Below are 17500 nucleotides of genomic sequence, written 5' to 3'. Positions count from 1 at the left end.
AAGGTTGCATTTTTTTCTTCCGGGGCCCCCCTACAAGGTCCAGGGTCCCCACCCACCTCAGTCTCCCTATTTAGCCTATACTGTAAAAAGCACTGTAGGTGTGTATGGTTATTATAGGTCATTACACTGGTCAGTCTGAACTGGTAGCCTAATAATGGCCGAGCCCTCCGCCCCAAACATTCAAGTGTCCCTTTTTTTCCTAAATCCAAGGTGGCAACCCTAACTAGTGCGACAGCCTGCCAAATTGCAATTGGCAGGTTAGATTATTTTGTCTAAATTGCAATCAGTGCACCCCTATTAATTTTTCTACAATTATTACTGCACACACTAGGAAATAATATTAATTGAGAATCTCAAATGAGACCAAGATGACATGCTCAAAGGTAATTAGAGCGAAATGCAAGGGTTAAGGTTATGCAAGTTTTCGATCATACTTTGTGTGCTACCAAATTTATTTTTGTGCTACTGATTTTTTTTGCTTGCTAGCACCAGTGCTACCACTTTAAAAAATAAGCGTACAGCCCTGGCTAGGTCTCATTTACACATTGGGGAACACACATTAAAAGCGGGGGTCTGGGGGTTGTCCCCCAGAAAAATTTGAGGTTCGAACACTTCATTTTGTGCATTTTTGTTAATTTTTATGCAGTAATTTGTGTCTTCTGTATTTATTTATGGTGGAAATGTTAAGGAAAAGACAACTCGCTCCCATTGACACACATCTAATGGAATATAAATCAAGGCACTGAGGCATTCTGTATTGCATTCAAATATTTATTCTACTTTATTGTTCAAAACTTTCTACACATTGAAAACGTATCACCTTTTGGAGTGTTTTTTTGTAGGACTCACTACTCATGATGCAGCAGCAGTGTTAACTATTATGACACTATACATTGGAAATAAACAGGGTGGGCTATCAGCAGTCAACTAGGCAGATAGTTCCATGGCTATCAGCAGCTAGCTAACGTTAGTTTGTTAGCTAAACTTTAGGCAAAAGAGTTAGAAACCAGATAATGTTAGCATCCATCCTTAGACACTTGACCTAATCTAATTCACCTTGAATGTGAGAAAGTGCATCGTATTGGGCTTGACAAGCTCACTATCTAACAACTTACATTGGGACCACTACACTGCCTGCTGCACTGCGGGAGGCTGACCAGCCGTCTGCAACGAGAGGCAGAGGCCAGCCGAACTTAGCAAGTTTAATAAGTGGGGAATGAATACAAACAATTAGGAGGGATATTTAAGTGTTTCGACCCCTGTACTGTTTTTACTGTTACGGGGGACGCATCCCCTCCGTGCGTTTCAATAATTTAAATTTTTTTTTTTTTTTTTTTTTTTTTTTTTTTTTTTTTTTTTTAATAATTCATAATTCAATGCGGGCCGCGGGCCGCCAGATATGCTTCCGCGGGCCGCCATTGGCCCGCGGGCCGCACTTTGAGAACCACTGCTCTAGGGGGAATCCATCTGTCCATTACTGGAATAAAAGACGTCCGCTCGGACACACACACACACACACACACACACACACACACACACACACACACACACACACACACACAGAGGGAGGAGTGGTGCTGTGTTGACTATAAGACACAAGGATTTGACTGGGAGGAGATTGGGGGGTAATCGAGGAACTACAGTGGCTAGATAGATAGATAGATAGATAGATAGATAGATAGATAGATAGATAGATAGATAGATAGATAGATAGATAGATAGATAGATAGATAGATAGATAGATAGATAGATAGATAGATAGATAGATAGATAGATAGATAGATAGATAGATAGATAGATAGATAGATAGATAGACGTTCTGGATTGCAACGCTCCCTTGCTAATCTGTCCCTTTACAAGTGAGAAGGAGATGCAGAGACTTGTGAACTGTGAATTAGTAAATTAATCAATAAGTTAAATTTTGATTATAATTTTTCTTCTAAATCTTTGGGCTTCCGGCATCGAGTCAAACAGGACGAATGCACTGGTTAATACAGACATGTTCTAGAATCCAGATATTATAGATTAAGCAGGAAATGCATTTTTAATTGATCATGAAAATAATCGTTACTTGCACTTTGCAGCCTTCTAGTCAACCTTACAATCAGTAATATGTTATTAGCCTATTCCGAGAATTGATCAATCACTAATAATATTTAAAGGTGCAGTGTGTAATATGACATCATCAAGAAAGTTCTACAAAGTTCTAGAATGCAACGCTCCCTGGGTAACCCCACCCCTTTTGAATAATAACAGAAGCTACAGTGGCCTTCAAGGACAAGAACAATTAAAAATTTTAAACAATGCACCTGATGACATTCCAACTATGACACTTTCAAGATGGCGGCACTAGGCCTTGGTCCAAAATATGCAGAAATATGGACATATATGAGACCCTTTCTAAGGGTATAATTTAAAAAAAAATCAGCTATTATGCACTAAATTAAATGTACTTATGGAAATTATAATTACTTCCTACAAAATCTGCTGGGAAATAAAACCCAAAATTCTACACACTGCAGCTTTAAAGGTGCAGTGTGTAATATGACATCATCAAGAAAGTTCTAGAAAGTTCTAGAATGCAACGCTCCCTGGGTAACCCCAACCCTTTTGAATAATAACAGAAGCTACAGTGGCCTTTAAGGACAAGAACAATTCTAAATTTCAAACAAAGCACCTGATGACATTCCAACCAACATGGATGCCTCCATAAGACTTACCCTCTCAATGTACAAAATTTCATAATAATATTTGTAATTCTCCGCTCAAGAGGATAATTCAGATTATTGGCAGAGGTGATTTTACACCAATGAGGACATATTTATGAATGAGGATATTGATTTTAGCTAATAAATTACTTAAAATGTTACACAGTGTCCCTTTAAGGATAACATACAGTGTAAAGCATTTCTGCATTTCTGTCAGGTTCAAGTTTAAAAAAATCTTTGCGAGGGAACACTCTGAAAGGGAGGCTGTATAATAGCTAATGAATAACCACCAGAACACTGAAATTATATGTTGAGTGATTTACTGAAGGAGGGAAAAAAGTCTATAACGTTTTGGAGAAGGCAATCTGCCACTCTGACTCACACCTCTTTATGTCTCTCTCTCTCTCTCTCTCTCTCTCTCTCTCTCTCTCTCTCTCTCTCTCTCTCTGTTTCTCTGTCTCTCTCTCTGACTCTCTTTTTCTCTCTCACACACACACACACACACACACACACACACACACACACACACACACACACACACACACACACAGACAGATTCTGTTAGTTATTCAATAGGTCTATTTTTGTTGACTTTTAAGTCGTTTTTCAAGCACAAAACGGCAAATGTGTCCATGTTACGGTTTTTTAAATTCAAATGTCAAAGGATGTTCTGCTTTTCTTTGTCTTTGTGAGAAAATGAATTCAGTATTATTTTGTTTTTTGGACTATTGGGCAAAACAACAACAAGATATGTGTCACCACTTTATGACATGTTATTATCCAAATTATTCATGGATTCATTCTGAGTATTAATGTTACCTGCAGCACAAATAATATTTCTCAGATAACTAACCTTTATTTATACAGGTATATCCCATTGAGACCAAAGACTCTTTTGCAAGGGAGACCTGTTTTTCCTTTCCCACGTTACCATTCACACACACATTTATACACCGATAGCAGGCTAACTATCGACATTCACACACATATACAATGAACACCCAAATTAAGGAACAAGGAGTGAGTATTTTTACCCTTTAAAATGAAAAAAAAAATAAGTTATATTTTATCCAGAGTTGAAAATGTCGGTCAGTTCACCGGTACGCCTATTTTTTTAAATACATTTTAAAAATCATTTTTCAACCGTTTTTCAGATTTACCCCAAACCCCTCCAGGAATCACTGCCAGCCCCTGCAGATTACCACAAAGCTAATGTTAACTGCGACTATAGGCTACTACTACATCAACCCTCCTTCCACATGTCAAAGCATGCTGTTGTTGTTTATTTCTTTCAGGAATTTATTGAGAGGAACAATGTTACTTGCAGCCCGAATAATATTACTCAGATATACAGTAAACACCCAAATTAAGCAACTAAGAGTGAGTATTTTTTATTTTTTTTTAAGATATTTTTTTTGCCATTTTTTATGCTTTATTGATAGTGTAGAGACAGAGTTGAAATGGGGCAGAGAGGGGAGTGACATGCAGAGAACGACCGCGGGCTGGAATCGAACCCGGGTCCGCTGCTGGCCGAGGCCCATGGGGGGGACGCCCTACCAACAGAGCTAAGGGCGCCCCCAAGAGTGAGTATTTTTAACCTTACAAATAAAATAGAATAGAATCACTGTTAGCCCTGCGACTGCTACATCACTTTTTCAAAGCATGCTGCTGCTGCTGTTGTTGTTGTTGTCTTTCAGGGCTTCTCCCAGTACATTTTAGAGACATATTGTTCAGTTCGGTCGGTCAGAAGACAAACACGTCTCATGATGTTCCCGTAGCTCACAGTTTGTTTCGGAGCTGATTAAGGCTTCAAACAAATAAACATATCAGCTCTGAACATCTCGGCGCTGATAACATGGCCACACGTCATGCATAGCAAACCAACAGATAGAGCGCTAACAAGCAGAAATGAAGAAACATGCCGAACTAACACACACAGCCTATACAGTATATACCCATCCGTACACAAGACACAGGCACACACAGAGTAACACACACACACAGTAACACAGAGACACACACACATACAGAGACACACATACAGAGAGACAACCAGACAGACAGACAGACAGACACACACACACACACACACACACACACACACACACACACACACACACACACACACACACACACTTCCTCCTACTTATATCTGTGTGAGGGCACTCTTTAACATAATGCATTACCTAGCCCCTTACCCTAATCTTAACCATCTGAACTAAATGCCTAACCCCAACCCTCACACTAACCCTAACATAAACCTAATTCTAACCTGAACCTTAAAACCTAGTGTTAACCCTCAAACAGACCTTTGAAAAAGTGAGGACCAGGCAAAATGTCCTCACTGTCCTCACAAAGATGCATTTACAAGTATGCACACACACACACACACACACACACAGGACCCCATACAGAGCTTGAGCAAGCTGTAATATCCAACTGTGAGTCCGTTACTTTTTCTGTGAGCTGTTTGTATCCCCTCCGGTATCATTGTGATAATACAACACGGAGGGAAGCTTGCACAATAGTGTATTTCTCATGCTTATTATTGTATCAGTATTGACTTCAGTGTGATTGCAGTATTCCTTATAGGGACGTATAGTCTATGTGTGTATTCTGGCATTAACACACACACACATATTCTTATTAAGGCGCATAACTGCAACCCTCCAAACTGTATTGAACACTTTTTAGGGAGGGACCCAGAAGCGTAATCCTTGGCCGCTTAATACACTCAAACCCGGTGACCCACTAAATCATTAAAACAGCACTAATTAGATCATAAATGGAGGCAGACGCAGGCGGTGCTGCTATCAGTAAAATGTGAGGCAAGAGGGGACATAGATAAAAGCACACTTTAAACGAGCGCAAAAAAAAAAATGATGAAAAATTGCCACATAAAATAATGAAAATGAAGCAGAACGCCTTTTGTTATTGGTTAGGGTTTTGTTGGTGACACCTCGTGGCTTTATGCTGATCGTATAGTTCAGAGATTATCTAGCCTTTTCACACAGAACGATAAATCCCTTCATTAGGATGGGTTTCTTCCTCTTTCTAACAAACACACACACACACACACACACACGCACACACACACACACACACACACACACACACACAAAAAGCCCCACTAGCTGACTATGGAATCAGGACATGTGAGTTATTATAAAGCGCTCGGGTGGGTAAGTAGGTGACAGGTCAGCGCACAACATCTGGACACAGAGGCAGAAAGAAAGAAAGTGCGTCCAAAAACAAGTGCATAGATAGATAGCCCGCAACACCCTGGCGATGCTGCTGCTGCTGCTGCTGCGGTGGTGGTGGTGGTGTCTATTGGAGTGTGGTGCTTACATAAACCGCCGATAAAAGCAAGATTACGCAGCGGGCAGAGAGCAGGGGAAACCCCGGGAGAGGTTAGAAGATCAGAGGGGCGAAGAGTGGACGATAATCTTGCCATAATATCGAAAGAGATCGGATTAAACTGAGCTAATATAATACACCAGCCAGCAATGGAAGGAGTGGGGTAGTGGGGTGGGGGGTGAGGGGTGAGGAGGGGGGGGGGGGGGGGGGTAAGGGTGGGAGAGAGAGAAATGTTTAGATGATGAGAGAAAAAAATCCAAAATAAAAACTGACGTAAAGTGTTTTTTTTTCAGGTTAAAGCGGAGAGGTTTTTAACAACTGAATTATTCTCTCCAGGTTTCTCCCAATAGACAAAAGGCTGACCCACGGCGTGCTGTTAAGTGTACATGCGGTGTCAGCGAGGTGCTGGGTGCTGTCATAAACATTCAAAATCATAAATGTGTCTTAACGCATTAAAAACTGCACCCGGACACTATCTCCAACCGCAGAGTTTCTCCCCCTCAGAGAGAGAGAGAGAGAGCGGCCGTTTCAACAAGTACCAAACCCCGGTGTAAAGACAGGCGAGCAACCGAAGGCATCTAGCAACCCCCCGCCTAAAGCCTATATACCTTCCTTCCCCCTAAAATACAAAATTATTCCCATTGACATCTCCCCCAATGCAGCAATGCGCGCTCCCAAAAGCCGATTTCCAGGGAAGTGGAGTGGGAGGAGGAGGGGGAGGAGGGGGCGTCATGTTTGGAGATTGAGAGCGCGCACCGCCCTCCCCCCCACCTAAAAAAAAAATCAACCCAGCGGCGCGCACGCGGGCACGGGCCTGCCTATAGCGGAGAAGCCGATTGGCTGTGGCGCGGCTCCATCTGCCCACGTGACATGCCCTGCTTACAATAAATAAACAGCTATAGAATAATGTATAAAAAAACACCCCCATGGCTGCGAGCCGCCGATACACTGATTAAAGCCCAAACTCCAGAGCCTAACAGGTGCCCAACACAAAGTGTGCAGGTGCAACACACCTGACAACACGCCCGGCTCGAGCCCACAAACTTAAAGCTTAGAGGATTTGGGATACGTCCGGTGGGAGGCAGGCAGCGCCAGGCAACAGCCGTGCGTAACAAAAAAAAATGACAGCTTCATGAGATCCTATAGGTTTTTACAGTGGACATTATACAGCCGCGGCTCTCTTCCAAAATAACAAAGTAAAAACACAGTTCCCGGTGCCCCCCGGACGGCCGGACCACGCCACTCACACGCGCACTCACAATACCAAGAGAGCTTACCTACACAGTGAATGAGTTTGTGCCTCCAAGAGTCAAGTTCCTGCCGAAAGCCGCGCCTCTCTACCGTGCATTGCTGCCTTTTGCACAGACTCGCCATTTTCTATCGGCCCCTCCCGTGGGCGCGCACATACTGCTGGGTGCTTCCCTGCGCGCACGTCACCGGTGCTTTTTATTCTAAGGGCTGGGTGGAGTGAGATATGAAGGGGACGGGGCTGCAGCATCCCCCTTTCTATAGCGCTCGTTTGTCCCACCCACTAAAAAACCCTCCCCGCCCCCCCTCCCTCCCTCCCTCCCAGCATCTCTGCGCGAGGAGCCGCTGTCATTGGCCGTTTAAACGGGAATGTTTGTCTGTTTTAATGTTGTATAGGGTGGTACGGCAGCACATGGCGGCCAGTGCTCCAAATTTGCCATAGCTTTAAAAAGCTTTAAAAAGCTATGTGTGTCAAAGGGCGCGCGCGGGTGTGCCGGGGATTTAAAATGCGCATTAAGACACTGCATTGTTTAAATTAGCAGATATGTCGCGGCCAGGGCATGCTTTCAACAACACGGCACTAAAAAAAAAGTCCCTAGGACATGCATTTTATACAAAGAAGCGCTGTTATCCGAAATTGGTGGAGGTTTTTTGTTTGTTTTATCTCTATATAGGATAAAACCTAAATGCCTCATGATGTTAGGCTACTGTAAACACATTGAGAAAGTCCAACAAATCGCCATAATGTGTCACAGTGCCCCTACTAGGAAACAGTAGCCTACATTTAACCAGTTAGGCTACATCACAAAGATTCAAGGAGATTCGTGTTTATCCAATTAAAGGATTACAGCAAGTTCTCTTTTAACGGATTAGGCTGCTGCCTTTGGTTAGTGATTGGTCTTAATCAAATTAATAAACGCTCAACTATTCGGTTATTTCCAGCCATTCATTGGATCTTTAGTGTGTGTTGCATGGTTGGCAGCCCTATACAGGATTAACAACCATTAGCAAAGGGTATTTATTTATGCATTTAGTGCTTGAAACTCCAGGATATTAGAAAAAATACTGAAAACATCTTAAAGGTGCAGTCAGTGATTCTGGAGAACGCTTGTTGTCAAATTCACTTTTTTTTTGCCAAATTAGTGAATATCTCCTCACAATCCACTAACTGTATCCTATATGTACTTAAAAAAAATCCTGTGTTCATAAATGACCTAGGCTCTGTAAACAGGCAGGTTGCTAGCAACGGTGGGCCCCTATGTTTACATACCCTTTGTTTACATACACGTTTACAGAGCCTTACAAGCTGTGCTATTAACACCAGATTTTTCTTCAGTGCACACAAAGAACAGACATGTAGTAGGGATCGCGAAGAGATATTCACTGATTTTGACACACAGTGATTTTGACAACAAGCGTTCTCCAGAATCACTGACTGCACCTTTAAGTGTCCCTGGCTGCCAGACAACCTCACACAGAGAAGAACAACTTCTCATTTAAATATTTCATGATCTTCTCGTGTTCTGCAACGTTTATCAAAATTGGGCAGTTCTTTCTTTCTTTCAAAGACGGAAGGGAAAATGGTCTGAAAAAGGCTTTAAGTGCATCTCAAATTACACTTTCAAATTATTTAGTAATGACAGACCTATAAGAAGTGTAAGTGTTACAGTTTTGCTGCAGACAAAGAAGTTATACGTGCTTTTGTCAAGATAGTTTCCGTGTTGCCAGGAAAAAAACTATTTGAGTGGAAAAATACTAAACTATGGATCTTTATATACAGCCCTAGAAAAAATTTAGAGACCACTCCAAATGTTCAGTGTCTCTCGTTTTACTATTTATAGGCATATGTTTGAGTGGAATGAACATTTTGGTTTTATACTATACACTACTGACAACATTTCTACCAAATTCCAATACATGTTTTGTCGTTAAGAGCATTTTCAATAAGTTTTGTAGAGATGAAGATTGAAGAAAACTCCAGACTGGTCTCTTCATTTTTTCCGGAGCTGTACATACTGCAACCAGCCTATGAATGAGTGAGTTTTTAAATGCCCAATGCTGCTGAAACCGCATGATGTCGGTATTGATAGTGGTCTATGAGTAAATATTGTTCATTCAATTATTTATTACAATGCACATTTAAATTTAATTGATCTTCTTTTTACTTATCTTTAACTCATTCTACTTTATTTTATTATTATTATTGTTCCTGTTGCACGGTGGGTCAGAGACAAACGTCATTTCGATCCTTATGTATGCCTGCATATTTCAAAAATTGACAATGCTGTAAAGTTGACTCGACTGTTTATATCCGTGGGGGCAACAAGCAGTGAAAATGTTACTCATCACTTTATTAGCTTTGTTAAAATAGCAAACATACTGATTAATGCATGTACCGTATATGTGAAATACTCTGGATCTTGCAATGGTCTTAAATAGATTTGTACGAGACAGGAATACACACAACCTGACAGGGGAGCACATGCATTATAGCAACACAAATCTCACACAAACTTAATCCAAACTTATATTAACCAGCCCTGCGTTCCAATTCACATACTTTTTCTTTTTACTGCACTACATACTAAGGTACAGAAGAGTTTTAGGGTCACAGGAGAGAGAAAAAAATCAGATAAGGAAGATTTTTTGTCATTATGTCGAGAAATGTCAAGAATAAAGACGAATACTCCAAAATTCTATTGGAGTTAGTGGGGCATTTATGTATTTTCAGCATACTACAATTGATGTGCATGTATTGGGACATTCTAAATCTTTTTTTTTGGCATACTAAATAGTAGGGAAGTATGGGAATTGAAACGCAGGGCATATTTAGCTTCTGAAATACAAAGTCTACAATGCCTTCTGGATTGTCTGCTTTTGTGATTTCTAACATTTCTTATAGCAGACTCTGAAACATGCTGGTGCAATGTGCAGTAACTCAGCCCTGTTCCCACGGGTGATAAGACTGTTTACCGTGTAACACTGTCTGCACTTTGCACATTTTTAGATGTCTGCTGCACCTTGTTTATTACTCCACTTGATTGCACTTTTTAGTTTTTAGCTTTTAACTGGCCTCTGCTGTTCTGCTATAGTCTTATAACTGTGTCTTTACTTTGATTTTATGTTTAAGTTTTTAACTATACAGTGACACAAAATATCTGTCTGACTTCTGGAAGCACTGGCATAGATGCCTGTGTGTGTTTTAACCCTACTTGTTGTGTTTGTTTGTTTTGTTTTGTCTGTGTCTTGTATGTATTTTATATGGACCACCTGAATCTGGAAAAAAGTGTATCTATCTATCTATCTATCTATCTATCTATCTATCTATCTATCTATCCGTCTGTCTGTCTGTCTGTCTGTCTGTCTGTCTGTCCGTCCGTCCGTCCGTCCGTCCGTCCGTCCGTCCGTCCGTCCGTCCGTCCGTCCGTCCGTCCGCCCACCCACCCACCCATCTATCTATCTACAGTCATATGAAAAAGTTTGGGAACCCCTCTCAGCCGGCAACATTGCACTGATTTGTTGAACCATGTACAGATACACAATCTGCAGCCAGATGTTCTTGCAGGTCTTTGGAGGTGATCTTTGGGTTGTGTGCAACCATTCTCACAATCCGCCGCATATGCCGCTCTTGTACTTTTCTTGGTCTGCTAGACCTGGGTTTAACTGCAACTGTGCCTGTGTCCTTCCATTCCCTGACAACGTTCCTTACAGTAGAAATTGACAATTGAAACCTTTGGGAAAGCTTCTTGTAGCCTTCCCCTAAACCATGATAATGAATAATCTTTGTTTTTAAGATATTTTGGGAGCAGTTTTGATGGTCCCATTCTGTCTCACTTCAGCAGAGAGTCAAAGAGAAGTGCAACCTGCATTTAGGCACCTAAAATAAATTTTCTCATGATTAAACAGACATCTCTATGAGGTTCAAGGCTTAACAACATAATCCAACCAACTTTGTGTTTAAAGTCATCAGTTTTACATGCTGTTACAGGCATTAAAATCAACGAAACCACAAGGGTACCCATATTTTTGCACAGCCAGTTTTTCACATTTTATTTTATTTCACACAACCAAATACTGCTTTTCAAAAAATCTTTGTTTGGAAAACATCCCAGTACTTAGCTGTTCCTGGTAAATTAAAGACATACCACTTTTATCTTTTTTTTGTGAAAGCAGAGTCAATTATAATGCCGGCTGAGAGGGGTTCCCAAACTTTTTCATATGACTGTATCTATCTATCTATCCATCCATCCATCCATCCATCCATCCATCCATCCATCCATCCATCCATCCATCTATATATTTAGTTGTGTCGTCAGGTATTTTTTTGATATTATCTTTGCACCCTGGCCAAGAAACTTACTGTTGCTCCATTGTAAGTGTTTTAATATGGATATGGTCGAAACCTTTTGTTCATGAAAAAAAGTTATATTTCTAAATGAATCTAAGGGAATTTTTTTTAATAATCTAACCAGTCAAGTGTACACACAGCAGGGTGTGTGTGTGTGTGTGTGTGGGGGGGGGGGGGGGGGGGGGGGGGGGGGCGGGGGGGTTATAATTGTCTTTCCATCACAATTATACCGTTACGTATTCTCTTAAGAGGCTTTAGGAGCTGCTTTTGTTGATCAATTATGACTATTCAGTTTTACCAGTGGAGTTCATTGCTGGCCGTGGATTATTAAGGCGAGACATTGCAGACAAAAATCACTTGGCAATTTTGGGATTTTTGTCTATTTTGCTTCCATAACATGTCTTATTTCATATAATGATCAATAAAGGGTCAAACATGTACATTTAGGTGTTCATTATTCCTAACCTTGTCCGTTCTGTTCTGTTGTAAAAATGAAAGAAACACTTCAAATCTGACTTAATCCAACATGAAGATTTTTCGGTTTTTAAAGAGATGCAAATGTATGCATAGTCAGATGTGCTGTTCGTCCTTTTAACATTTAATTTGACCTTTCTTTACAGCCCCCCCCCCCCCCCCCCCCCCCCCCCCCCCACACACACACACACACACGCACACACACCCTCAAACGGCTTTTGTCTTTTGCCTTGCCATCCTTGTTAATTTTTTTTTCTTAATCACCTGCCTGGTTTAGAATAACTGTAGAAAAAAATCTAAATTAATTGAAAATTGCATTTAGGCTATCAAACAGTAATAACATATGTAGGCTACATAATAAACAAAACATATTGCTTTAATGTAAGTTATTAACTGGCAAAGTTTCATGATGCTATCTATAAGTTAAAAATGTTCCCCCCTATCCACCTGCATTGTCTCCTTATTAATCAAAATCGCCCAACCCAGCTCCTGGCCTCCCCCCTGAGACACACAATCAGGGCAGAGTTTTGTTTCATTTGGGTCACCTTGATTAGGCCTCTATAGTGTTTTTTTCTCTTCCCCCGTTCCGTAGCTTTTCGCTGAATTAAAGCCGTATTGGCTGTGAATCCATATCAGCTCATTTAACCAACCCCGCAGCACCTCAATGCAGCTGTTTTAGCGCACAATAAATCAGGAGCCATAAAAACTCGCCAAAACGCGGGTCTAATCACCAAATTGAAACATGAAATGACACAGTGTCATTAACAGGAGGCTCGCTGCCATTTTTTACAATCCTACAGAGACGCTGGGCAGCACATAAAAAGCAGAAGTAGAAAAAAAAAACGCAAGGGCAAACGCTTTTAACGGTGGAGCACTCCGGCTAATTAAGTCGTTGAACCCGTTGCCCTCGACAAAGATGTCTCCCAAGGAGGGCGGGACCGGTAGCGGACAGCAGCCAATCAAAAGGCGTCTTGAGTCACTGGTAGAGGAGCGACAGCCAATGGGAGGGCAGCACCTTGCAGAGACGCTGAGGCAAGCTCTTGTCAGGGAAAACTAGCATCTTCTGAAGGGGGAAAAAGGCTAAAATTGTCGCTGACAGGAGCAGAAATCCTCAGCCTGCCCGATGTAGAGACTAAGGACTCTTTATTAAAACAGGTAAAGCCTTTATTTCTTATTTATCACGGCCGGCTCACTGTCTTTGTGTGTGTGAGCGCGTGAATGTGTGTGTTATGGAGGCTGACTGGCAGCGTCACGCCGGCTGGATGAAAGGGATTTGGGCGCCGTTACTGTGGCAACATTAGATGAAGGGATACACACACACACACACACACACACACACACACACACACACACACACACACACACACTCCTCCCTCCTGTCTAATCTGACAGCGTGCCTGATGGCATTTAAGGCAATTATAAAGCCTAATAAAGGAGCCCTAGATGTTGAGTGTGTCATTGTGAAGCCTACAAATGTGTCTTTGATGCTCCTGTCGGCACCAGTTTGTCCATATAGGCTCAATTTGTAAACAATAGGAGAGGAGAGGATAGCCCCAAACTGATAACGAATTAGAGTGAGAGTGAAATTCTAAACTGTCACAGATGCTAGAAAATACACGAATGGGAGACAAAGAAGGGTTTTCACCGCACACAATAAGCCTTTAAAGGAATAAAATCACCTGCTAGGCTATAGGCTATACTAGTGTTTACCGTCGCGCCATGACCAGTTCATCTATAGGTCACGTTGCCCCGGGTTACAGGGGGATACAGTAGCCTTTAGTGGGATTTTAATAACACATTCTACTCACCAATTATCTGACCTGTTACTGCACTACAAATGGCTCACGTGGTCAAAAGTGTATGGACACACCCCAACACACATAGGCTACACACACACATACACTACACACACACATACACACAAACACATACACACACACACACACACACACACACACACACACACACACACACACACACACCTGTGGCGTTTAACCTGTGTCAAAATGCAATCTGAACCCAATGCTTTATATGGAAGCGACGTCAACACACATTTTGCATCTTGCCACTTACAGGTTTGACACGTGCCAACAACTTGTCATTTGCCCCTGTCCTATTGATCAGTGTTATGATGCGTCAACATCAAACTATCAAACAACAATTTGAAAATCAGTTTAAAAAAATAATTATTTAGCAACTATTTATGAACATTTATTTATTTATTTATTTTTATTTATTTTAATGTTTATTTGACAGGGACAATACATACAACATTGCCACAAAAAAATGGGAAAATGTGATGCATATAAGACGTCTAGCTTCAGCTAATTTGTTGTTTCCTGTTGATAACATATGAATATGTTGTAATCTTTTTTTTTTTAAATCACAGTTAATTGAATTTTTCTAGTTCATGGACAAACACAACAAATCGGGTTCTGGAAAATTGTTCTATAGGCATTATTCAACTTTTTTTTTATTTTTTTTATAGTGTAAATAATGATAAAATGAATAGAAAAAAATTACTTATAGATGAGTCTTAACTTAAAATCTTGTAGAAATCTTAAAACCAGACGTGTGGAGTCTGTAATAGCAGCAGAATGAAGCCAGTGGTTTAGGAAAGGAGTTGAGATGATTGGAGTGTGTAGTTTGATATGTCTGGCTGCATAATCTGGGCCTGATTGGAGCTGCACACCTACTGCCGTGTTCAAAAACTAGCAATTAACCCACGGAGGGTTGAAAAGGTGAACACATTATTGGAGGAATTTTCAGCACTTGTGAACACCAGAGCTACAGGTTAAGAGCAAGAGGTTTTGATAATCTGTGTGTGTGTGTGTGTGTGTGTGTGTGTGTGTGTGTGAGTGTGTGTGTCTCTATGTGTGTGTCTCTCTGTGTGTGTGTGTGTGTGTGTGTGTGTGTGTGTGTGTGTGTGTGTGTGTGTGTGTCTCTATGTGTGTGTCTCTATGTGTGTGTCTCTATGTGTGTGTGTGTGTGTGTGTGTGTGCGTGTGTGTGTGTGTGTGTGTGTGTGTGTGTGTGTGTGTGTGTGTGTGTGTGTGTGTGTGCCAGCAGGACCCATGACCCTGACACGAGGTTCCTTCAGCTACTCCAATGGCGAGGAGTACCACGGGGAATGGAAAGAAGGTAAGACTCTTTCATCACCACTAGGGCTGGCCCGAATTATTCGAATATTCGAATACTCGTTCGGAAAATTAGTATTTGGAGCTTAAATTAGTATTCGGAGCTTCGTTTTTTTTTTTTTTTTGCAAGAAGCTAGTACTGCAATATAATGTCATAAAATAATTTTATATTTGGATATAAAAGTTAGTAATATTGTAGTAGTAGTATTGCTCATTTAGGAGGATATTACATCACTAAGTGTCACAGCGCATCCATTACTTCACCTCCGAGCGCGTAAATCTTCAAAAAAATATGCAGATACTGTCAAAATCGGTTCCAGGGAGTATATAGGGATTATTAAAGTTTTTTATTTATATATATATATATATATATATATATATATATATATATATATATATATATATATATATATATATATATATATATATATATTTATTTATTATGTTGTTTTTGATGGTGTGTTTTTCTGGAACGAATATTCGAATATTCGCTCGGAAAAACCAACGAATATTCGAAGCCTGAAAAATGGCATTCGGGCCAGCCCTAATCACCACATACGTACCTGTAGTATTGTGTGAGCGTTGAAAAACAATCCAGTGTTAAAGACCTACTTCACCGGTGGAAATATAAAGGTGTATTGAACTCTGAGCTCCTATGTAATATAAATGTGCAATTTTTTTTTTTTTTTAAATCGGTTCATCCTAGCCTGAGAAAAGGGGGGGAAAGAGTGGTTTATGGTCTCACTGTCTAACCCTACATTTTTCCCATGCGTGACATCACACATGGTAAAATGTAGGGTTAGGATTAATAGGACAGCTGGGCCAAGGGAAGACTGAGGAAAGAAAAACCTCATTCATTATAATATAATCGTGATTTTATAATGATAAAACGCCGGTTCCGTATGGGTGAAGTATTCCTTTAATACGCAGCCTTTGCTCTGTAAACGGGCATGTTTGTAGCTAGTAGCTATGAGGGGAAACCATTGTTTACATACCCTTTTTTTCTACACACCTGTTTACAGAGCCTAGGCTGTGTATTAACACACTGTCCCAGTAGATACAGGTTGGGGGATTGTAAGGAGATATTCACTGATTTTGACCAAAAGTGATTTTGTCAACAAGCGTTCTTCAGAATCGCTGACTCCACCTTTACCGTTAAAATAAATTAAAAAGATAGATTGGAGATATCAGTAAATATGATAAAAGTTCTGTTAAAAGTTCTACTGTGTACTTTTTAACAGACTGTGAGTCTTAACTGCAAAACGGTTGGCTTTTAAAGGTCCCATATTATGCTAAATGCACTTTTTAAATGTGTTCTAACATATCCATGCGTCCACGGTGTGCCTAGAGACTGCCAAAATATTAAAAAAAAAAACAATCTCTCCTTTTCTCACTCTCCCCCTTTCTGAAACCCCCACCCCTCCCCCCCCCAATATACTCCAGTCAGAATTCTCCTCGTTTCTGACGTCAAAAACTGGAGTGATTTATGATTCAACATCTTTGAAAATTGTAAAGCGTAAATAATGATGACATTTTAAATGAATTTAAAATATAGAATGGTAAAAGTAAATATGATAAAAGCTCTGTTAAAAGTTCTGCTGTGTACTTTTAAACAGACTGTGACTCTCAACTGCAAAACGGTTGGCTCTTAAATAAACCTGCACTTGCACAGATTGTATCTAATAGGCAAATAAAAAAACTGAGAAAGGTGTCAAATTGAAGTTAGTCACTCAATGGAAATGCAAACGCACACACACACACGCACGCACGCACACACACACACACGCACACACACACACACACACACACACACACACACACACACACACACACACACACACACACACACACACACACGCCATCTGGTGCCGGATAGCTCACTTTGACAGGATATCACACTACAACCTAAACCAGTATTTTCAGTTTCACAAAAAAAAAAAACACACATGGACAACCTTTAGGGCAAGGTTAAAGAAAGAACAAAAGTTTGGCACAGAAGGAAGCGAGGGCGTAGGGGGGGGGGGGGGGGGGACATATGGTCTCTGTGCGCTTAGCAACAAAAACTGTTAAACTGGTTTGGCCGCGATGCACTGATAGGCTCAGGTTTAGGTGCAGTAAACAGAAACAGTGTGTTTTTAGCACAGTGACATTTCTAAGCGATTAAATAAGTCCACCAATAGAACCCATGCAGCACTGTGGTGACTGTTCAAATGCAAGGATTTTAATAAT

At 40.7% G+C, this 17500-nt stretch overlaps 2 protein-coding genes across 2 annotated transcripts in view; one reads left to right on the top strand and one right to left on the bottom strand.

Moving 5' to 3' along the window:
• The window catches only part of lcor (ligand dependent nuclear receptor corepressor), a gene marked incomplete at both ends in the record, with an annotated part of 97537 nt that extends 90098 nt beyond the window's left edge, over nt 1-7439 (bottom strand). Inside the window, one exon of the mRNA XM_080029888.1 lies at nt 7343-7439. Coding sequence (XP_079886014.1) covers nt 7343-7439 — 97 coding nt within the window. The remainder of the gene's footprint in view (nt 1-7342) is intronic.
• Nucleotides 7440-15208: 7769 nt separating this feature from the next.
• Nucleotides 15209-17500, top strand: part of LOC307251594 (MORN repeat-containing protein 4-like) — a gene marked incomplete at both ends in the record, with an annotated part of 16050 nt that continues 13758 nt past the window's right edge. Inside the window, one exon of the mRNA XM_080028969.1 lies at nt 15209-15275. Coding sequence (XP_079885095.1) covers nt 15209-15275 — 67 coding nt within the window. The remainder of the gene's footprint in view (nt 15276-17500) is intronic.

The sequence above is a fragment of the Ammodytes marinus genome (genome assembly GCF_949987685.1).
Source record: "Ammodytes marinus genome assembly, chromosome: 6".
NCBI lineage: Eukaryota > Metazoa > Chordata > Actinopteri > Uranoscopiformes > Ammodytidae > Ammodytes > Ammodytes marinus.
This window is presented reverse-complemented; position numbering and strand designations above follow the sequence as displayed.